The sequence below is a fragment of the Bos indicus x Bos taurus genome, chromosome 21, assembly GCF_003369695.1.
Source record: "Bos indicus x Bos taurus breed Angus x Brahman F1 hybrid chromosome 21, Bos_hybrid_MaternalHap_v2.0, whole genome shotgun sequence".
NCBI classification, from domain to species: Eukaryota; Metazoa; Chordata; class Mammalia; order Artiodactyla; family Bovidae; genus Bos; species Bos indicus x Bos taurus.
Window position 1 is genome coordinate 14,208,120 of NC_040096.1, and position 24,222 is coordinate 14,232,341.

Genomic DNA, 24,222 nt, shown 5'->3' on the forward strand with positions numbered 1-24,222 from the left:
AACTCATTAACCTTTGGCTACTAATATTTAACTGTTACCAGTGGGACGTTACATAGTTAAGAACAGCAAAGTCCTCCAAAGAATGCAGAGGGGACATTTCACTGAGAGACCAAAGAACACCTCTTCAGAATGTAGTCTATAAACCTAACACAGAGTTAAAACAGAGGATTTCCCCAAAAACTTCACACAAACTGAGGAAAGGTCTGATTCTATAGAGACAACAAAATCCAATATATAACACTAGTTTTTAAAATCATCAATCTATTCAATCTCAGAAAGTAAATAGGCATTCATATTGCACATTAAAATGAACTCGGAAACCGAATTTTAACAATTTAGGTAAAATAATCACTTAGGCACACGCTCCCTTCTCAGCAGAAAATCCGAAACTACTTTCACTGTCACCGTTGCTTGGTGACCCAGTTAACAAAATCTAGAATTTACAAACTCCATGCTTTAAAAAGTAAACTTCTTGCTATAATCAACTGCACTATGAGAAACAAACAAACAAAACTTCAAGGGCAGTTTTATATAACACTCCACTAAAGCACACACTATGACTTGATCTTCTGGTAGTTTTTTTTTAAAGCCACATGTGGCTTTTCTGGCTGAATTAGGTTTAAAAAACTTGCTTTCCAGTCACTTAACTCCCATGCCTGAAGTTCATGGTAATACAAACCAGAGTCAGAAAGGATGAGGTAAGATAAGGAGTGTGATCATATCCCCTTAAAACGCTGTTTTTTCTTACCTCCTCCTTAATATTAAATCGTGATGGTTCTTGTCTGCTTCGGTTTGACCGCCTGACCCCATAAACATCAGGATATTCTTCCCACATCTGTAAAATTAACAGACTACACATCAATCTTTTTTTCTTGATCCCCATTTACTATTTACATTATTGGAACATATATTTCAATTTAAGTGAATTCAAATTTGTTTAATGAGACAATAAAGGACCATCTTTAAAAAGAATAAAGCAATTACCCTAGAACTCATTAAAGTTGTGACAATGCCTCTTCATCACTCCATGGCTATTAAACTAGAAAGTACGTTGCTTACCCATTGTCAAAATATAAACTTACAGTTGAATAACATGGAGACGTAAGAGAACAACCGCTTCCACTAAAAAAATATTTACTTATGAATTTTAAGTCCCTAATGCTTTCAGTTTCAGCTTTGACTGCCTAAGACTCATCTGAGAAACTCAAATAAAATCAATAGAACCCCACCACCAACTTTTTGTTAAGTATCAGTTTACTTGTGTATATTTAAAAATTCCTCAGGATGTGCAACATGCCAGATACAGTCAAAATTCACTATTTCCAACATTCAGCTTTAAGTTCTCAGAACAAGACCCACTGGCACCGCTGCTCCAGCACACTTCATTTTACTAACAATATTTAACCTTTGCCTTTAAGACCTGATTTTGGCCTCTCCGGCCTTCCAAGATGGCCTCCAGTCTTTCTGTGGAGTGTGTATCTCCACAAATAAACCTTCTTTCACTTTAAAAGACTCAAATTAACAAACCAAAAGGAAAAATACAAAAGGCCTCCCTTTTCTCCCTGCTGCTCTAAGGATTCGTCTAACCCCCAGCCTCTATTCTTCCCACAGGTAATGGCTAATAAGTATGTTGTGTGTGAGTGAAGTGAAGTCAAAGTCATTCAGTCGTGTCCGACTCTTTGCTACCCCCTGGACTATACATATAGTCCATGGGATTCTCCAGGCCAGAATACTGGAGTGGGTAGCCTTTTCCTTCTCCAGGGGATCTTCCCAATCCAGGGATCGAACCCAGGTCTCCCACATTGCAGGAGGATCCTTTACCAGCTGAGCCACAAGGGAAGCCCAAAAATATTGGAGTGGGTAGCCTTTCCCTTCTCCAGGGGATCTTCCCAACCCAGGAATCAAACTGCGGTCTCCTGCATCGCAGGCGGATTCTTTACCAACTCAGCTATGAGGGAAGCCCATGTTGTGTGTTCTTTTAATGAAATCAATCACCTATAGGCAAAATGAATTTAAAAGATTGTGGAACACTGAAGTGAAGATGCACAACAGGGTTAAACATTTAGAAGAGATGCTTGAAAGCCAAGATTAGAAAGCTGGATTTGCCACTGAAATACGGGAGGCAGCTAAGGTCATGAAAATATTTGGAGTGAGGCAAGAGAAGCCTCGGGCTGTGGCTCATCATGAAATGTGTGGAAAGTGGATCCCTAAAAAGACAAAAATGATGAAAGACGATTCAGGAACACAATATGTCACAAAGTCAAGGGAGGACATAATCAACAGTACCTTTAAAAAAAAAAAAATCCCAGGAAAGCCAAAGAAAAACAACCCCTCCAAAGATAACAAGCATGCTGTTCTAGGAATAGGCATTTCAGAACGAGAAGCCATATAACCATGTAGGTCAGTGTCCTCAGTTTACACAAGGGAAGAATCCTTAACCTTAGAATAATATGAGTCAGAGGACAAAAGATCCAACCAAGAATTAGTAACAATCAAGCAGCAGGAAATAAAGGCAAAAAAGGCAGCCAATGTCCACAACTCGAACCAGTGGGGCAGAGAAAGGGAGGCAGCAAGAGCTTTGCTCCAGCCCTGCCAATCAACCCACATCCACCCTTTCTTCAACCTGAGAGCTATGAAGTGGCTCCACAGGAATTAGTGTTTACTAACTGGGAATGGTACTACATTAATTAGTTTTACCATTTTAAAATCTGAGGCATTCAGGCTCACCTGTTGGGACTTTACTACAACACACACTGTTAACGTATACATCCTAAAATCATCTTGTGTTCCCATCTGTCCTTTTGAGGGCTGCAGCAGCTACTGCTGCTAAGTCGCATCAGTCTTGTCCGACTCTGTGCAACCCCAGAGATGGCAGCCCACCAGGCTCCCCTGTCCCTGGGATTCTCCAGGCAAGAACACTGGAGTGGGTTGCCATTTCCTTCTCCAATGCATGAAACTGAAAAGTGAAAGTGAAGTTGCTCAGTCATGTTCAACCCCTAGCGACTTCATGGACTGCAGCCTACCAGGCTCCTCCATCCATGGGATTTTCCAGGCAAGAGTACTGGAGTAGGGTGCCATTGCCTTCTCCCTTTTGAGGGCTAGTGATACCTAATCAACTCTTCAATAAAAACTACCATGTGAAAAAGAAGAGTGTACAGAAAACAAAGAGCGGTTCTTTAGAAGCTCGTTTCAGAATAATTATTAAAGTCATAACCTAATCATTCTAACTGGCTAGTACATCCATCCATGTATCTATTAACTTCTTAAAATTGATCACCTTAACTTTAATATTTCTGCCTAAACCTGTACTTCCATTGTGACATGCAATCTTAATCCAGTCTCTCCTTAAATTAAGTTTTACATATATATATGTATATTACACACACACATAGACATTTGGCCTTACAGTTGATTCGCAGAATCCCAGTCAACATGACTTTAGTAAAGTTTTAAACACCCCGTGCAAGTCGTGGTTTCTATGGCTTTCTTTACTCTCTGCAAGTAAAGAACTCTTCACTGTTCAGAAAAAAGTTTAAAAAAAATAGCCAAGCAAGGCCTTCTGCAGGTTAATTTCTGAGCTGAATGACACTCAGACAAGATACCGTAAGTGGTACCTTCCATACACAGGGTCTCTCTGGAATAAGTCACCACCTGACATGTCTCTTGTGAAGGGCCTCCACATACTGAGGCAGGCAACACAGCACAACCCTTGAGTGTCTGAAAGTCCCTTCTCTGGTGACGAGTTAGCTAAGAAGGAGTTTCCATTTCCCTGTCCCTAACACTACCCCACCACCAGCATTCCCCAACCTCCCACCAATCCTTCAGGGCCATTTAACCTTAAGCAATGACTATACTGGGAACAGAAGAACTGAAATAACAGTTAATCTCAATTCTGCCAACAGTTAAAAGCCACTTTGTTTTTTTAATTTCAGGATTGCTGAAGCTATTCTACAGAACTTGTAGGCAATTTAAAATTGTTTGTCCTCCAGGGAAGATCTCTTGTGTGCAGACACAGATTTGTATCTTAGAGGAAAAACTGATTTCTCATAAAGCTTTCAGCATAAGACCTTTTTAAATTTCTAAAAGCAATTTTTAAATATTTCTAGTGATTCTAAACTTAATTCTCTCAAATTAGAATTTCAAAAGATCAGCTGCATCTCATGACTACCTAGACCAAGTCATTATTTTTCCCCAAAAGGAATGCATCCAAAAGTTTGGACATCAGTGAGAAAATTCTATGCAACTCAATTTTCACCTTTTTGCATTCTCTGCTGGAAAATTCTTCTGTTAGGCGAAGAATATCTACATTGCCTAGGTAAAGATAATTTCTTTTCTGTGAGGAGTACTTCTCCTTCTATTCTTCAATAAAATAAAACATCCCTTATTCTTGGACTGGAATCATCCATCAAACTACAACTGCATTTCACAGTCATCTGTCAATGATTTTCTCTTGTATTACTACTGTGCTAAAAAAAAATATATATATATATGAAACCATCTTTTTTAAATGCTAAAAATCAAAACAAAATGTCTCTCTGCCCTATATGATGGTTCATGTAATTATTAATATTTTCCTCATAGCCCTGTGTCTTAACTAGTAGAGCAGAGAGCAGTCCCCATTTAGATCCAGAGACAGTGTATTATTAGAAAAGGCAGCTGCAGATGAATTTTCATTATCAAGACACACTAAGGAGCTTCCCACAGGAACGCAGGGGCCTGCGCTCTGGTCCAGGCTCGCGGCACACTTGTACTGTAAGCAAGGCCGATACCTTCTTCACATCAGCTATCCGTTCCTTCTTAGAGGCTGGTTTCTCTTTGGCTTCTGGAAGAACTGGCTGGGACTTGGAACCTGCCGATTCACTCTCAGATTCCGACTGACTCTCCGAAGATTCAGAACTACTATTTGACTCACTGCCATGGCCACTTCCTGGATCGCTGCCCTGCTCACTCTCCGACTGGCTGCCTGAGTCTGAACCCGAAGCTTCTTCAGATGCTGAATGACTTAATTAAAAAAAAAAAAAGATTAAAAAAAAAATTTAAGAACTGCCACATAAATCGGTTTTAAAAGAAAAATCCTAGCATTAATATGACAGCAGATAGTAATTTGGTAATACGAGATCAAAATTTTCAAACATACTTTTATATTATTTGCAAATAATGTCACTAGTGCCATTCTCAACATCCCTGACACCTGACAGCTACCATTTCCTGATTTACTTACATGATGCCATACGCCACATAATTTATATAGATCAGCTCTTTGAAAAAATAAAATAAAACGGGGGATATTATTTTGTCGTTCACTCAAATGAAGAAAAACTGAAGCTTAAAAGTAGTTAACCTCCCTCCTCCTAACCTTCTCCCCAGCCGGCCGCACGGGAGGGAGGCAGAGATGGCAGATGAGATCGCCAAGGCTCAGGTCGCCCGGCCTGGCGGCGACACCATCTTCAAGAAGATCAACCGCAAGGAAATCCCAGCCAAAATCATTTATGAGGATGCCCAGTGTCTTGCTTTCCATGACATTTCCCCTCAAGCACCAACACATTTTCTGGTGATACCCAAGAAACATACACCCCAGATTTCTGCAGCAGATGATGATGATGCAAGTCTTCTTGGGCATTTGATGATTGTCGCCAAGAAATGTGCTGCTGATCTGGGCCTGAAGAAGGGCTATCAAAATGGTGGTGAATGAAGGTTCAGATGGGGCCAGTCTGTCTATCAGGTTCTTCTCCATGTTCTTGGAGGTCGGCAGATGAACTGGCCTCCTGGTTAAGTGTGCTATAGGGATAATTTTGCCTTCTCTATGCAGTGATCAGGTTTGAAAGTTCCAATATGCTAAACAATTTTTTTTTTGGCCTGTGTATGGAGATATTGCAAAAATAATTTTAAAAACCCATACATAATAAAAGATATTGCTGCATAGCCTGAAAATAAAGTAAAAGTAGTTGAATAATTCTTGATGACGCAGGTAGTGTTTGAAACCAGGTACATCTGTCTGAATCCACTAAGTCTTATTTGTTCATTATTCAGCCCCTCCCTCCTTAAGACAAAGACAAAATCAAAACAAAAGGAACAAACAAAAAAGCAAACAACACAGAACAAAACAAAACCAAGGCAGAGTCACTCAAACAGTAAAAATACAATCGTTCCAACTATCCAATCAATGGCTCTCAAAAACAGGCGCAAATTAAAAACATATACACAGTAACCCCAAACCAGATCTCCTGCCCTGAAATTTCCTGCAGGTGAGTCCCAGACCTGGTAGACTTAAAAGAAAAGGATAAACAAAGAGTCTAGTCCAATAAAGACTGCCACTGGACTCCCACACAACCCCAACTTCATCATTCCAAGCCCCCCTCAGGAAAGCGCAACAGGTAAACGACAGCAGAAGTCACACCAAAAAATAAAACAGAAGGCATGTTCTTCAATGTTAAAAAGAGAGCCAGGGGCATGGTGGCAGGAATGAGGACACTACAGAGAAGAGACCTAAATGTGATGGACTCTACAGGAAAAAAAAAAGGTGGAGAGCTCCCCCAGCTCTTCTGCTTAGAAACCCTCTATTCATTTAGGAGAGGCAGAGCAGAGGAGGAAGCAGGCAGCAACCCAGAACCTAAAGCAGTGCCAACACAAAGGACCTCAGGTGTAGCGACCAGAAGACAAAGACACGCGGCAGGAAAATCAGAAAGGGTGTTTTAACAAGAGCGAGGCTGTTTATCTACCACCTCTCTCTTCCAAACCAGAAATGAAGTGCTACCATTTGACAGATGTGTCCAGAGAATGAACAGGACAGTACACAGGGATGGGACATTGACCCAAATATCCCGTGTGACCCACAGCAAGCAAAATACAGTCAGAGGGACTTCAGTTGACACGAGGAAGCAATGAGAACACAGGGAGTGGGCGAGTGTCTACCTTGGGAAAGGGAGCAGAAGGGGAAAGCGACTTATCATTTGTCTGATCATGTAATAGATGCCGAGTACCTTACATGTCTGTTTAACTTATATATCCACCAGCACAACACTTTTACCACCCTCGTGCGGAGGGTGAGAGTGCTGGGGGGGAGTGAGGCAGAAATTCCACCTGAAGTGTGGCTCTAAAAAGCTCATGTTTTATTTCACCACAGGAGTTCAAAGTCCTAGAGACTCAGCCGATCAACCTGAACCCTGTAATGGTGACTCAGTACCTTCAAGGCCCCACTGCACTTACTGACTCCTGGGTCCTTGGCACAGTCAAGTTAACTAGTCCAGGTGACTAACCATCTCAACTCACTTCTTCTCCACCTGTGACCACTCAGAAGGTGCTCAGCAAGCGAGAAGGAACACGAGGAAGTGACCAGTTAGAAAGTGCAGGCTCTGGCCCTCCTGGTGTGGGTCTCCACCATAGATCATCTCCGGCCTGCGCCCTCTTGCAACCCACGCCATTAGTCACTGCCAACATGCACGATAGAGACAATTTGATACCAGTTCCCACATCAGGGTACACCTGTGTCCATGAATACCTCCTTCTCTTAGAATGGCTTCACAGGATGAATACATATTTAAACTGCTCCCTTATTAAAGGGACATTTACATAATTTTTAAACTGTTCTCTTAATGAATAAGCTACAAATATCATTGATATACTTCCATATCTCTGTATTCCTGACCAAAATATTTAGATTTTAAAACTGTGCACTTTAACAAAACTGTTTTTGTATATATGCCTCATGTGCAGCTCTATATTTGTGTTTGTGTAGGAAAGTGACCTCTGGAAATGTGAGCAGGCATACAACACCTTTCAGGTAAAACATAGCTACGTGCATAAAATCATTTTAATCACCAAACTGCTAACACTGGTTTACTCTATGGGGTGGGTTATTTGAAGTACCTTGAGAATTTCATGAATTACTTACTTGTGCAATTTAAAAATAAAAATAGCAACTCTAAAAGTCAAATCCAAGAGAAAACATCAAATTTACAACCGTATTTACTTATGGGGGTTAAGGGAGGCAGATGTATTCTCCAGGAGTTGCCATGCCCTCCTCCAGGGGTTCTTCCCAACCCAGGGACTGAAACCAGGTCTCCCGAATTGCAACCAGGTCTCCCGAATTGCAGGCGGATTCTTTACCAGCTGAGCCACCAGGGACACCCAAGAATACTGGAGTCGGTAGCCTATGCCTTCTCCAGGGGCACTTCCTGACCCAGGAATCAAACTGGGGTCTCCTGTATTGCAGGCAGATTCCTTACCAGTTGAGCTACACAGGAAGCCCTCAAAAACAGTTAACTCTGAAAGTCAAACCCAAGACAAAACATGAATTTTCAACTGTATTTACTTCTGGGGGTAAAGGGAGGCAGATGTAATCAGAAAATGATATGGACAGGTTTTAGGACTGAGGCTGAGTGGTTGAGTTCACAGCCGTTCGCTATGTATCAATCTTTTTAGTCTTTCAAATTGTTCATAATAAATTCAACCGAGAGTCAAATTCAAGGCAAGGGGTGTAAAAATCCCCAATCCTACACAAAATGAACTTAAGATATGAATGAGAGTAAGACCAAGGGTTTTTTTTTTTTTTAAATCATTTCTGAAACAAGTCAGATTTAAGCGACCTAAAATAATATTTGGGGGGGGGGGGTTAAAATAAGCCTTAATAAAGATATAACAATTAATTTGCATACTACTTCTAGGAGGACAAGTTCCTAAATATAAAATTAGAAAAAGAATATTTAGGAAAAAACTATAAATATCTCCACATTTAAGATACTGATGACCTAATTATTAATTCCAAGGACATGAAATTTCCTGAAATATTATGAAGATTCACTGTTAATGCCTAATGATAATACAAAATACTATCAATATTAAACTGTAGGCTGAGATGCTTAGAGTAGGAGATATGTAAAGTCCACAAGACTAGAAAAAAGGACAAATCAAGTTAGAGGGTAAGTAGTCTTTTAACTAAGCTTTCACCTAAATTAAAGTCATAAAATAACCTGATTTCCAATGGCATTAATAGCTAGCTATAAGGCAATGAAAAATGGAACTTGAGAATAATTATCCACCATACATACAGAATTCTCATGAAAAATAAGTTTACCTAAAAATTACACAAAACCTAAGTTGCAGACAAGTTCTGTAATTTTTGATTGAACAACCACAACAATGGAAACACAATGCATAAATACATACAGGGGACTGAAGTCAAAACTGGGAACTGTTGGACTCCAATAGAAAAATACTTATTTAAAAAAGCTTAACACTTCCTGTCATTCACTGCTAAAAAAGATTTGATAACTCTTGAAAATCCCTTTCAAGCTGGCAAAAACACAGAGATTCAGTGTGTCTTTACAACTCGACTGTGAAAGCAAGCTGTTCCCTTTTCAATCACCACTTTAGCAATGACCACACGAGGGCAGCACAGCAACACTTGACTGAAGAGCAAGCCTGCGCGTTCTCTGCCCACGAACTTACCATTTCAGCACTTGCTGGGTTGTTTTTCCTAAACTTACAAAATGGCCGAGTTGCTTGGCAGAGCTTGTTTTTCTGGTTGGTGGTGGTGAAAGGAAAATCTAGTAAAAACACAAAGCAATCTACACTGGAATTCCATAAAGCTTACTTCCAGACTATGTACTATCAATAATAAAATAACTAGCAATTTACAGAGCACTTCTGCGTCACATGTTAACATTCTCCTCTAATCCGCACCCTCATTTTACAGAAGAGTTCTCGCCCAAGAATGTGTCTATGTCAACCCCATCCCCAGTCTCAATTATGAAATCCACAGTATTAACCTCTAAGTGGTATTTCTGTCCCTGTCATAATCAGTTAAAGAGATTATTAAACCACCCAGCAAGAGACCAAGGCCAGAACCATTTCAAGGGCCTGCAGGACAAGTCCTTCTCAATCACTCCTTTGTGTCATAAGAGGATAGAAAGGCAGGGATCATTAAGTCACAAGTTTCTTATTCGTAATAAAAAACACTAGATATAGTTCCTCTAACAAGTTGAATCCTATCTTTAAGACCTCCTCCACCTCTGGTTCAAGTCCCATGATTCTGAAGAATAAGCTACATTTTAAGTCAGGTTCAAAGACCAAGAGACAGAAATTTCAATGTACACACAACAAAGCACTTACACATACAACGTAGGAAGAATTACGTAGCAAAGAAAATTCCAGTAAAAAACTGGGCAAAGGAAATGAACATGCAATTACAAAAAACCAAACAGCAGAAGCCAATAAACATTAAAAAAAAAAAGGTAATCAGGCCTCACTAGTAACTTGAGAAGTGTAATTACAACACATTAAATTTACAGTCATCTGCTCTGCAGAAATTAAAAAGTCTGGTAACGTTAAAGGATGATGAGAAAGTAGGGAAAATAGTACTCATATATGATTACTGGAGAAGTAATCAGCAGAAGCTTTGGAAACATATTTTGTGTTATCCAGTTGAGATAAAAAATACGCGTATGAGTCATGTGATTTGATCAGTGGGTATATAACCTAAATAAATCATCATATGTGTGCAAGAGGTGGAAAAGTATAAAAATATTCAGAGATCTGCTCACGAGATTTTAGAAAAGGAATTAACTTACATGTTCATACACGAAAATGCAAAGATAAAATATGAAAGTCATCCGTTCAGTCACTCAATCATACTATGCAATTAACTACAGCAGTTAAGACTAGGGATGTGTCATCCATAAAAATATGACAATTTCAAAAAAATATGACAATTTCAAGGCTATATTTTTTAACACAAAATATATTGCATGAATCATAATTTTTAAAATGCAAAGTTTTTCATATGCCAAGTTCACAAGAGTGACAAGGGGAAAGGGGTAGATAGGATTTTAACTGTACCTATCTTGTTTAAACTTTAATTTCATTCTTTGAACTTTTCTGAACTTAACTTTTCAGAAAGAGCTGTGTTTCTAACATTGCAAAACTAATCAGTATTCTGACGCAGATCATCCTCAGATTCAGCAATACTTTGGGAATTTAACACTGGGAACACGAAGGATTCTCTTTTCAGAAAAAGGTATTGGGTTGGCTGAAAAGTATATTCAGGTTTGGAAAAAGCCGAATGAACTTTTCAGCCAACCCAATAACCCATATGAGACAAAATGCACACCAAAATGCTGTGTACAGTTTCAGAAGATAAAACGTTAAGTCCTATCAGTAACCACCTCTTGCTCCCAAGAAGTAGCCCGGGGCAGAGGCGGGGGCAGGGGAGGGATCTGCCTGGAATCCTCAGCTGGGGTCAGGCAGAGGGCGCCTGCATCTCTATCATGCTGCTTCTGCTGCCCGATGACCAGGAAACACGGGAGTGGCCCTCAATGGTTTAAAAAGCGTAAAACAAACGGAATCCGGGCAAACAAATCACTAGGGAAAAAAAGTGGGTTACAACAAGAAGCCTGGGTAAGGCACAAATTAAATACCCATTTCACAAACACCTATCCCAATCCGGATCTGATAATGCCCTAAGGACTACACAAAAGGCAAGCTTTCTACCCAGGTAACATGGAAAACCAACCCTTCATGCAATGAAAGGCAGTTACAAGTAAAACTAGCCCTGGGTTTTACAAGTAAAACCACCATGGGTTTCTCTGGTGGCTCAGTGAAAGAACCCGCCTGCCAACTCCGGAGACAAGGATTCATTCCCTGGGTCAGCAAGATCCCTGGGAGAAGGAAATGGCAACCCACTCCAGCATTCTTGCCTGGGAAATGCCATGGACAGAGGAGCCTGGCAGGCTATATAGTCCATGGGGTCGCAGAGTCAGACATGACTTAGTGACTGAACAACAAAGGCATAATCCACCATATCAACTGATGTATTTACCCCTATTTAAACCCTGAGGCTGGATGAACTTGTTTAACCAGTTTCTTTCAGCCCTTTGAGTCTTTTCTTTCCTTATTAATAAACGTTCAGGCAATTTTGTCTTAGACTTTTATAAGACAGTAACTCCAGAGTTCAAAAGAGATTTAAACGTCCTGGCTGCTAACCTCAGTAGTAAATGTGGAACTTATGCCCACACTGTCACAGGAAGTGAGGCCCCTGAACCAGTCCACAGAAAAGGTGAGGGCTCCCAACTTTAAGAACAGCCAACAGTTTTCGAGGCAAAAACTGTACTGTTTTCGACCAATTTCTCACACTCGCCATCACTGTTCTGGGCCAGACAACCCCGTTGGGGAGAGGGTGGAGCAGAAAGACAAGCTCGTGTATGGTGGGATGTTTAGCAGGGTCCCTGGCTGCTACCCGCTAGATGCCAACTGCGTCCAACCCCAACCAACAACACCTCCAGACGCTGCCAAAGTTTTGCAGGGGTGCGGGGAGGTGGTGTCCTTTATTTCAAAACTAGTTTACTAAATCATTATTTAATTCTAACTTCTATCAAAGAAACAAGCTCAGAGTGTCCTGTCTGCAATTCAATAGCTAAAAAGAAACAGAACAGACCCCAAATCCTGTCCCATTAGCCCCTATTTCCCAAACCTGCCTGAGTGCAGAAATCAAGGGAGCCTGTTGTCAACACAGATTCCTGGGCACCATCCCAGATGGTGCTAGTGGTAAAGAACGTGCCTGCCAATGCAGAACACAAGAGAGACACGGATTCGATCCCTGCGTTGGGAAGATCCCCTGGAGGAAGGCATGGCAACCCACTCCAGTATTCTTGCCTGGAGAATCCCATGGACAGAGGAGCCTGGCAGGCAAGTCCATAGCGTCACAAAGAGTCAGACAAGACTGAAGTGACTGAACACACATACATCCCTCAACGACTGAGTTACAACTTCCAGGCAAGCCTGGAATGTTTAACAAGCAACTCAGGTGATTCTTAGCAAGTAGATTTGGGGACTTAAATGCCTATATAAAGCTAAATTCAGAAGGAACAGACCTTTTAATCAGGCAAGAGTAAAGGAGCACTACAAGAATTTGACCCATCACCCACTTCCCTTTCTAAAGGATAACTTACCAGCCATATTCGACCTCCATGGGAAGGTCGAATAACTGGAGTGGACTTTTGACACCCACCATCAGGAACTACTTCTCTAGTGCACACATAGAATAGCTGTTCCAGCCCTGGCTTTTACAAGGCCACACCTGGAGCATAATTCTGATTATCTGCCCCCTCCCTTCCATCCCTCTCCTCCCCTCCCCACCCTCCCCTCCCTTCCACGTCCTCCTCTCCCCTCCCGTCTCCTTTTCCCTCCCTCCCCTCCCAAAATCCAATCAGGTATGGGCCTTCGTGTTTTGAATTCACAAGTGATTCTGATGCAAAGCCTACAGTGGGAAATTAAGCTTACCAACAGCAAAAGAGAAAAATGAGCAGCTCAGCGTCTACAAACTGGCCAAATTCAAAGTGCACGTGTGGCTGCTAAGTCGCTTCAGTCGTGTCCGACTCTTTGCGACCCCATAGACGGCAGCCCACCAGGCTCCTCTGTCCCTGAGATTCTCCAGGCAAGGATACTGGAGTGGGTTGCCATTTCCTTCTCCAATGCATGACACTGAAGTCGCTCAGCCGTGTCCGACTCTCTGCGACCCCATGGGCTGCAGCACTCGTGGCTGGAGAAGGTCAAACCAGGCAAGGGCAAGGTTCCAGAGCAGGGCTCCCTCCCCCCACCCACCACTACCCCCAGGGCAATCACTTCCCGGAACAATTTAACTTGAATCGTTTCCTGTAAAAGTATGGCCTTATGGCCTTTTGAAAAGCAATGTGTCTCTTCATCAGTCACACCATCAGTCATCAGAAGGTGATTTTCATCTTTTGGTTTCTTAGTAAGTTTAAGGTAAACAGAACACAGAATTATTCTACGTTTTCAATCACCTATGTACTTTCCGCTTACCCATCTGTAATAATTCATCCTGGGGCCAAACTGCCAGTGCCTGAAGCCAAGGCTACCCTTTGCTCGCCCTTGTGCCTCAGTTTTCTCATCTACAACAGAGAAGTAACGGTCGTACCTGCCTCACAGATACAACGTGAGGACAGACGGCTCAGAGGAACACATACCCAGGACTCAGAACAAGCGGCAGGCTCACAGCAGCCACTGCCATTGGCAATTACTGAACTTCTCCAGAATAAATCAACACAGGTTTCAATGAAACATCTCTCAACAATCAGAGCTACTGGTTTGATATTTAACCCAAGTGTAACACTGTAAGCAGAGCCAGCAAAAACGAATCTGAGAAGTAACGACAAACGCTCTAGCTAGGTATACAACCCAACTGAAGGACTGGGGTGACATGTTTAGTATAAAAAAGCTCAGCAGGATGCAGGACCACCCACAGAAGTTCAAAGGCAAGCTCTGGGGACGGTAGACCTGGGAAAGTTAGCGGAAGGAGGTCACTAGCAATCCTGCTACACTAACCTTCGCGCTAAATAAAATCTACATTCGAAACTCCTTAAAACAGTGCCTGACACAGTGAGCGCTCCATAAAATGTAAATCGACTCTGGTATTTTCTTATAAAATGTTCACCACATATGTTATTTTCCTTCAAGATAAAAATCCAATATGAAAGATTACCAGCCATGGCTGGACTGAGCAATCACTCCTATATATGCAATACCTTGAGGTTTATTTTATATCCTATTTTCTTATTCCATTCTTAATGCTGGTTACAATTCACAACCCACCAATGGGTGACAAATATGACCGTGAATCACTGCTTCACAGGACGACCCTGGGCAGCTGCTCCAGCCCTGAGCTACCTTTCCTCAGCTGGGGGAGGGAAGGAATTCTGAAGGGAATGTAACTGCATTCAAAGTCAATTATGCAATCCAAACTTTTAGAGGTCTCTAAAAGGGTCTCAAGAGTCCCTAGGATTGCAAAGAGATCTAACTAGTCAATCCTAAAGGAAATCAACCCTGAATATTCATTGGAAGGACTGATGCTGAAGCTCCAACACTTTGGCCACCTGATACAAAGAGCCAACTCACTGGAAAAGACCCTGATGCTGAGGAAGACTGACAGCAGGAGAAGGGGACGACAGAGGATGAGATGGCTGGATGGCAAGCTCCGGGAAGCCTATCGTGCTGCAGTCCATGGGGTCGCAAGGAATAGGACACGACTGAGCAACTGAACAAGAGGGTTTAAGAAGACAATCACAGTAAGGAAGAGACAGAGCAAGAGTTTAAAGCAATTGGGGCCAAGGGAAAAAAAAAAACCCAACACTATGAACAGTTTAAAGGTATGCTACAGCAGGATCTGGCACGCCGTTCAAATGCCAACTTTCCCTCTTTCCCTACACCACCTCCTTACTAGCACCCCATCCCCCACTGCTTCCAGACCAACTGCCAGTTGCCCTAAAAAGGCAACTGAGAAACCAGGACAGGTAATGGAGGAAGGGTTAGAAAGAATGTAACAAGTGCGCCATGGGAAGATTTGAAACACATGGGGAATCACGTCAATGTATGGAAACACAGGCAAATCTGAAACAGGTGGAGAGCTTTTAAAACTGAATCACAAGGGCTGGGCTGGACATTGGTATTTTTAGAAGCTCTCCAAGGTCTGATGTAGAAACAAACAAACAAAAAAAAGACAGAACTCAACGAACTCATAAACCAAAAGTGAAGGAAATGAAGGAAGGAGGGGAAAGGGAAACACAAATCATGAGACTACAGGTCTAACAGAATAAATTGGACACTGCACGTTATGTTAAATGAAATTAAGTGCCACTACGGGGAAGACTGACTAGTAAAAGCAACCTACAGCCAATCTGACATTTGTTGAAATATTATAGCAGTTACATTTATATCCAAACAGCACTGCACCTTGGTATGAATCATTCCCTCTGGCACAGCCTGAGATGGAGACGAGGCAGAGGGTAGACCGGGGCAGTGAACACCAGCTCAGGGAGGAGGAGACAAGGCCTCTACTCAGAGTGACTGCGAGAAGACTATGACTCAACACAAGCTGGTCTAGCCCAGAGAGACTCACACGCTCCCTTCAGAAGGCTGGGGTTCTCAGGAAAAAGCAAGCAAAAAAAATCCTAGGATTAACTACAAAATACACCCAAGGTTTCAACGAACTAAAAGAGATCTTGCCTTCTAAAATCATCTTAACCTAACTGGCCTCAACTGACTCCTGTGGGAGGCCTGGCCACCAGCCTCAGGGGCGACCTGGCTCTTAAAGAGGAACTTATCAAGTATTGAAAAAGAAAGATGAAACATGAGGAATAAAGTGTTACTAGTGGCTTGCAGTTATTGAGTACTTTCAACCTAACAGTGTCTCTGCTAAGCACTTTATCAGCATTACATAATTTAATCTTTGTAACCCAATGAAGACTGACATTATCCACACTTTTTTTTTTTTTGGCTGCACTGCAAGGCACCGGGGATCTTAGTTCCCTGACCAGAAACTGAACTCACATCCCCAGCAGCGGAATTGAGTCTTAACCACTGGACCGCCAGGGAGGTCCCATATCCACACTTCAAAAATCAGAAAATTCCAGCAGTGTACTTCACTGGCCTAAACTGAGAGAAGTCGTCTGTACTAAAGTAAAGGCTGCACCGTGCCTGTGTGCTCTGCCGTGTCCGATTCTTTGTAACCCCGTGGACTCTAGCCCACCAGGCTCCTCCGTCCAGGGGATTCTCCAGGCAAGAATACTGGAGCGGGCTGCCATTCCCTCCTCCAGGGGATCCTCCCCACCTAGGGATGGAACCTGCGTCTCTGTGTCTCCTGCATGGCAGGCGGGCTCTTTACCACGGAGCCAGCAGGGAAGCCTCAATGCTGCACTAGCGCTCATCACTGCACCCGCTCTCGCCAGGGCAGGCGGAGAAGGAACTGCTAAAGATGCCACAAATCACAAAATGACCCATCAGAACTGACATGGGTATAAAATCACAACTATCATCACAGTGATGCCTCATCACTTTTCTGCAACATTCTCCTCATAAAGAGGAGACCCCCCCCCCAAACTGTGAGGTCTCTCCAAAGTTATCACTAAAGTAACAAAAAAGGTGACATTAGCCAAGCATCTTAACATAATGCTGTACGTCAATTATATTTCAAAAATAAAGTAAATGATAGACATAGAGATGAGATTTGAGAACCAGAGGCAGGGCTTGGGAATGGTTCAGGGGGAGGGGAGTAAGGAGTCTGAGGGGACAGGGAGTTAAATGAAGGTAGTTAAAACGTATAAACCTCCACTTATAAAACAAATATGAAATATGTACTCCAACACTGCTAAATCACTGATAATAAACATATGACACTCACTGGCATTTACTGAACTGTGTCAACTTTTGTTGTTTCGGCTTTATACTAATAACACTCAAGTTCCAAAGACGTAGTAACAGGCAGTTTTGGTGAGGTATGAATTCGAATTCAATGTGCAGTCACGCTGAAATGCAGGAGGGAAGTAGTCAGCTATAGTAACAAATAGCAGCATAAGTAAGGCAACACAGTTGTTTTTAATTGTATACAAAATTACTCTCGAGTGATTAAAAACAAAACAAAACACTGTTTCTTCCCTAAAGGAAATATCTCTTCAAGAAATCCAACCAAGTTTTAAGGCTTTTCCCAAAAAAAAAAAAAAAAAACCCCTTAAAAAATTGATGCTCTGATCCAGAATAAAATTACCAGATGTCACACAGAGCAGTCACTTAATATTTATGTCAGGAACAAGCTGGCTATGCTACATTTTGTGTGAAAGGACAGGAGTCTAGAAATAAGTGGTTTTAGGAGGTAGATCTCACAATTGTCAGGGGTTTAACTCCATATGGAAGGAAGGAAGCCAACCAATTATAAAATCTGTGAGTTTCACATACTGTCGAGTAAAATGCAACCGAACTTCCAGATTCACCTCTCAAAAAATAACTTGCTAAAAATTTTTATAACTAAAGTACCTCATGAAATAGTTGGCCCACCTTCCTGCAATTGCTTAACCTTTACTAAAGATGTTACACTCCAAAAAGCCAAATATCAAATGGAAACTGCAGGTTTTCAAGTCAAGAATCTAAAAGAAAGAAAAAAGATTAACCAGCACTTTTCTTGCCATTTCATGACGTTTTGCACACATGAGGAAAATCCATAGAAAGCTCAATGAAGAGACCTAATACTTCCCTTCAATAAATTAACTGGTTCCAAGTAGCATGCAAATAGTTCACAGAGACTAAGGATGTATCATAATAGTCATTTTAATTCACACAGTAGTATCTATGACATCTACTACAGAGCAGTTTACATTCTAGAACACAACTGCAGTGTTACTTAATTCTCTTTTAATTTAGGGCATTTAGCAAATAAAATTTTAATGTAACCAGAACTCAATCACAAAATACAGGAAGAACAAACCTTTCTACTTGTTTTATATTCACCTTAAGTTGCTAATATGTTAATGATCTTCAAATTATGTACTTGTCCCTAAGGCTGTTAAAATTTTCATCATATATATTTGAGCATATAACTGAAATATCATTTACAGAATATTTGATGAACAAGTTTATAAAACAAACTGAAAACCCAATTTCACCTAGAAGTTTCAACAATTCCTCCTAAAGAACAAAGACTATGCGAATCTACAAAACCAATTAATAATGTAGTGAATTTTACTCTACAAACTTGACTCAGAAAAAAATTCATGATATGCCCAGATAAACATTTCTACCTGCACTCAGGAGTTTCACATCTCTTTGCAAGTATATTTTACTCTATAAAAAAAAAAGTCTTAACTATTGCCAACAATCTGATATTCCATTTACTGTTAAAACACCCCCAAAAGCTTGGGAAAAAAACTCTTCACCGGGGTATGATTACAGTATTGAGTACAGACCACTACTGTTTTTCCTCTGTGCTTAAATTCCTTACTTATGACCAAATTATAAAGTCATGGTTGGTAAGCTATGATTATTTTTTTAACCAGAAATCCTTGCAAGGGTTGCTAAAAAGGCAGACTATGAGCATCATTGTAATATTTTAACAAGTTTGCCAGGACTGAATTAAAATTTCCAGAACGGGTAAAGTTTCCTAAGATTTTACCAAGGAATTCCACTATTGCACATGCTTCGGGAGTCACTATTCTTTAGCAAGTGCTCTAACACTTAAAAGACTTGTCTCCTAACATTTGTTTATAGTACTGAATGGCTATTGATGTATTCGTTTGTTAACCTAACATTAGTAGACTAATAGTTACTAAGAAGGTGAAAATCTCTTGCTATTTTCTACCTAATTATCCCTTAAAAATAAATCACTTTGCACATACTGACCTGAGTTTTTCTCCATCAAATGTCAATTGAGAAAATATTTGGTACCAAGTAAAAATGCACGGGGACAAGTTCAAATAATCTTCCCTTTGTTTATGAGCCATGTGTTAGAACAGCTGTAACACCATTAACGAACTTTCAATTAAAAATATCTCCTAACAGTGAAACGCTTTTGGTTAATGGTTACAAACTCACTAATCTTCACAGGAAACACACACACAAAAATAAAAAAGAGAAAAAAAAAAAAAAAACCCTCTAGGATATGAGAAAGGAAAACGAAAATTGTAAATACAACACGCAGGTCCTTCACTTTCTCCAAAAGCTGAAGCCGCTTCTAAATCAGGAAAACCATTCCTAGGGTTGGGCAAAGAACACACGCCGCAGGGTGGAGACAGCCACGGACAGGGCGGAGGACGTCGCCGGGAGAGGCCGCCCACCGGAAAGTCCCAGCCAGCGTCCCTGCCCCTCCCCACCCCCCGTGCCCCGCAGCTGGCGGCTGGTTCCGCGAAAAAGAACGAACCAGGCTGCGCACGCAACCTAACGTCATTGCGTACACCCCTCCCTGTGGAGAGGGACGTGACGTCACGGGGCGGAGCCTGCCCGAAGGCCGCCGCTGTTGACCCGCTGTTGCCAGGCGCGCGCACAGCCAATCAGCAGTCGGCGACGGCGCCGGCCGGCCTTTGAACTCCGCACGGCAACTTCCTGCTGTTTGGCGAGTACACAGTGCAATGCAGTATGTCTGTCAGCGCTGCGGCACAAAGGAACAGCCATTTTGTGACTGAGCTGGACCTGCACCAAGATGCCAGGGACTCAGAGCTGCTGCCTGCGCTAACTACCAAGCTGCCCTTTATTTCAGTACCAAAGAAAGAAAAGGGGGGAGAGGGGCAGATGTTTTGGTAATTCAGGTTTAAATTTGCTTTATTTTCAGTCTTCTCAAAAAAATCCCGACTCATAAGAATTATCAGCATCATAAAATGGCTGCCACTTAAAAAACTCCCTGTTCCAGTTCACAAGCAACTGCATTATGCCAATTTCTAACCATCACCAGCCTTTTAAGAGCGACAACTAAAAGGCTGATTTAAAAAGCAGATTTTGCCCGCAGCTCAGCTTATCAAAATAAATCTGGTTCAAAGGCAGAGGGTTTGGAGATAAATTTTAATAAACTTTTATGATAAAATCAAAACGCAGCGTCCTACAACACAGAGCTCTTTGTGTGCACACTTCCACTCACTTGCCCTTCCCTTCCCTTCCCATTATTACTGAAGTCACCCCCACTGCGAATTGTCTTAGCTAAGTGTGTGATCCTCATTTCTCTGTCCATCCCTAAAACTTTGTTTCAAATACTTAAAACTTACATACCAAATCAAAACATTTTTGAAAGTGAACTTTTAACCTTCAAAAACCATGACATACAAAGTGTTAACATTATACTTAAGCATTAACTTCAAAAGAGTAACAAACTTACATAATGACTATTAAGTATTGCCATTATTTCCCAAAACAGGAAAATAACAGATCACATTCAATTCTCCCAGGTCCTAAAGTAATTTCACAGACCAAAAAGTTTACTTGACCTGCAAACTCCTCCCTTCCTCTGATGGCTCAGGCTGCAAAAGTGATTTTTCTAATATTCCCCAAACACTAGACTTTGTGCCATTGAAACTAGGTCCTTATGGAGAAATTCTGAAGCATTAAGGAACCAAGTACTAGCTGTGGTAAGTCACAGTTTTAGCTCATTTAAAAATAACAATTTACTACAATAAAACATCACTAACATTCTCTTAGCTTTACAATTTTTAAAGGAAGTGATGTCATAATTATGTACATGTATCAGTATGCAATTTAGGGGGAACAGTAATTTAAAACTCCATCTTCTTTTCAAGGTGTCTCAAATATTTGACACTCATCAGGTGTATGAACCAAAATATACTTGACAAAACATTCAAAAGTACAGTGCATGCTCCTAGTTAAGCTGCAACCCCATAACCAGAACACAAATGCATGGAAACTTGCATGTCGTTCTCCAGGTCAGAGTAAATTAATGAAAGAATAACAAAACCATTTAATTTTTTTAAATTAGAAAGCAGAGTCTGGTCAATGACGTTAACCACAAACCTTGCATGAGAAAGCCAGAACCCATGTGAAATATGCAAATCATTCACTCAAGGGAGTACCAATTTTAGGTATTGAATCTTTAATAATTTGTCAAAGATTTCTGGGGATTCCTATTTCTTCAAATCACCATCACTTTTCAGAAAAATCAGTTTAGAATCACGAGTTTTCTGTCCTAAATCTTGCCTAGATAATTACACGGGTAATTCAATTTCAAAGACAGTAATCCAAACTATGTGACAATTCAATTTGCAAAAGAATTTGGAAAGGTATTTTTCAAAGCAAGGGTGAAAATATTTTAAGTCTTATAACACAAATAAGAATTCAACATTATAAATAAACCATGTTCAAAACTTTCATATCACTAACCTAGTAATATGTATTGTTTATAAAAAATTGTAAAAGTAAAAGCAAACTGGGGAGGGAAAAAATTCATATAAACCAATCAAGTTCTTGTTAAATGCATTAATTTAAAATCTGTAATGTGACAGTTCATAGAATACACATCAAGAAATGTATTCATACATACTTTAGAAAATTAATATACAGATTATACAACAAAACATCTTAGAGGATTTTCATACAACAAGATATCTTAGAGGCTTTATTACTTAGTCACTAATATGGTGAACTCCAACAAATGTGAAACAAATCATGATTTGAACAAACAGTAACATTTGTAAGCTTCAGAAGATAAAGCATTCCAGACGACTCTGTCGAAATAAATCAATAAATTTAAAGCAGCTACAACTAAAATGCAAGGATAAAATACTACATCTACCAACCAGAGATCTAAATATAAGCATACAAATGCAAACCTTAAAGTATTTTAAATATAAAATAAACAATTAGAATCACAGTAACACACACAAAACAGAAGCATATTAATCGTATTCCAAGATTTCTGTGATCACAGGTTTGATTTTATAAATGCAGGAACTGTAACCATCAAGAGTGAAGGTTTTGATTAAATCTTACCAAAATTTCCTAAAATGTCAACAGTATCAAAAGAAACATAGAGTCAAATAAAAATATAAACTGAGAGGCATCAGTCAAAGGGTCCTTTATGCAATTTCATTTTAAAATGTACATTTTTTCATTCATATAACTTTCTCAAATGTCTATTTACTATAATTTACTACCACAAGGCTCCTCTATGGCCTTCAGTTACTAGTTTGGGTATCCTAGATTCTTCAAAGAAAAAATTTGCCTTGTATGTAAAATGGTGCAATGCAGCAATGGCTAAACCGACAAGGTCATTTTCCCACAGCATGAAAACCTAAAAACTGAAATTTACTGTCAAAAAACCTGTGGTTTGCAGGAAAGGCCCCCTTGAATAAAGGTACCTTACCTTTTGACTGCTGTAAGAGGCCTTAAGTCACAACTTAACTTTCATAAATTGCTACCAAAAAATTAGGGTGTGGCATATTAGCAATCTCAAGGTCACGCTTTAAAAAACGAACTCAAATTAGTAAAATTCTTAAAATAAAACAGACAGCTATCCTTGTCTGTCAAGGTAAACAATGTAAGCTGAGGTTTCCCCAAAAAAAAGAAAAAAGGAAGAAAGTTGATAGCTCATACCTCGATGCATTGCTGTGTAGCGAACTGTCCTCCTCTTGGCTTTTGTCCTTATTTCTCATCATCTTTTAAGTCTTAAATATTAAGGGGGAGGGGGAATCTGTGTTTGCTTTGAAGTCCTGTGCCCAGGTATTTACTGTCAAAAGTTGAAAGAAAGGTAAGGTCCCAGCTTCTATCGATGGCTTTTATTATCAGGAACAAAGTCCTGACTATGTAACGATATTGTTATAACACAACGGCGGTAAACACCAGAAAACAAAATATTTCTATTTTTTCCTTAAAAAAAAAAACATGATAAACCGAACAGAGGGAATCATCACTATCAATAAGGAAAGTTTCTCAAAGTAACACACTGGATACAAATAACAATCTCTGTATCTTATTGCGTCATCCAGGAATTTCACATATTTACAGAAAATAGAGCAAACTTAAACATGTAAATCTTTTAAATTACCACTAATGATCGTGAACTTACCTGATCCATGTAGTAGGTCCAAAGCAAGAGTCCTATCTAGTAGTAGAAAAATATCAGATCCCAAATAATTAAAAATAAAAACAAAATTCTCCGCTAAAAAGCAAAAAATAAATAATATAATCCTCAAATATGTTAACTGTTCAAAAAAATAAAGCAACAATTAATCCTGAAACGGGTCCGGAAGAAAAAAAACCTCATTAGGAGAGCGCACAAAAATGGAGGTGCGCCATGGCTTCTAAGCTGGAAAAAACAACGACCTGGGCTCTCAGTACGGCTGCTTCTTTCCAACAAGGCACGAAAAGAAAGCTCCCAAAAGCTGCTTTTCTCCCTAAAAAAGGTTCGAATCGACCCCAGTAAGTCACTAGGAGAGGCAGGGGGCTGCGGGGGCCCCCTGAGGCTGCCCGAAAGTTAGGGAAAGTTGCGTAAAGTGAGGCGAAGGCAGGGAGCTGAGCGCGCTCTCTCTAAGGCACAGCCGCCATCTAGAGCCTCCTTCCCAGCTCTGAGCTCTGCCTTTGATTGACACTCTCTACATTTACCCCACAACTCAGGTGATGTACCATAGACCCACCCCTTCATCTCCACCAAAAAAAAAAAAAAAAGATCCTCCATCCCAGGGAGCCTAAGGACCCCTACCCCCACCCCTCCCTGCCCCTCCAGACCACCCCATCAGGCGGAGGGGGGAGGGTTTCTTAACCCCCTCTGGCTCAAACACCCTTTTTAAGCCAGAGAGAAATGTAATTTGTTCCTTTTGTCTAAAGATCTGCTAAATATTTCAGTCCTTGAGCTAAAATAACTTCCTCTCTGGACAGGAAGTGGTGTTTTATCAAGCCATTTTGAAAAAGGGATAATTCTTAGGAGAATATAAAGCTCAGCTTAAGTACTAA

At 40.6% G+C, this 24,222-nt stretch overlaps 1 protein-coding gene and 1 pseudogene across 5 annotated transcripts in view; one reads left to right on the plus strand and one right to left on the minus strand.

Annotated features, from left to right (window-relative positions):
* The window catches only part of CHD2 (chromodomain helicase DNA binding protein 2), a 113,654-nt gene extending 89,729 nt beyond the window's left edge, over positions 1 to 23,925 (minus strand). Inside the window, exons 1-4 of one of the 5 annotated variants that reach the window (XM_027522053.1) lie at positions 23,339 to 23,925; positions 22,867 to 22,999; positions 4,770 to 5,001; positions 749 to 835 (exon numbers count right to left, since the gene is read on the minus strand). In XM_027522053.1, coding sequence (XP_027377854.1) covers positions 749 to 835; positions 4,770 to 5,001; positions 22,867 to 22,928 — 381 coding nt within the window. In that variant the 5' untranslated portion in view covers positions 22,929 to 22,999; positions 23,339 to 23,925. Of the gene's footprint in view, positions 1 to 748; positions 836 to 2,727; positions 2,868 to 4,769; positions 5,002 to 19,176; positions 19,600 to 22,866; positions 23,000 to 23,338 lie in introns of those variants that run through there. The other 4 variants (XM_027522055.1, XM_027522052.1, XM_027522054.1 and 1 more) reach the window with 4 other exon arrangements.
* LOC113880046 lies at positions 5,361 to 5,796 on the plus strand (annotated as a pseudogene).
* Positions 23,926 to 24,222: the final 297 nt, after the last annotated feature.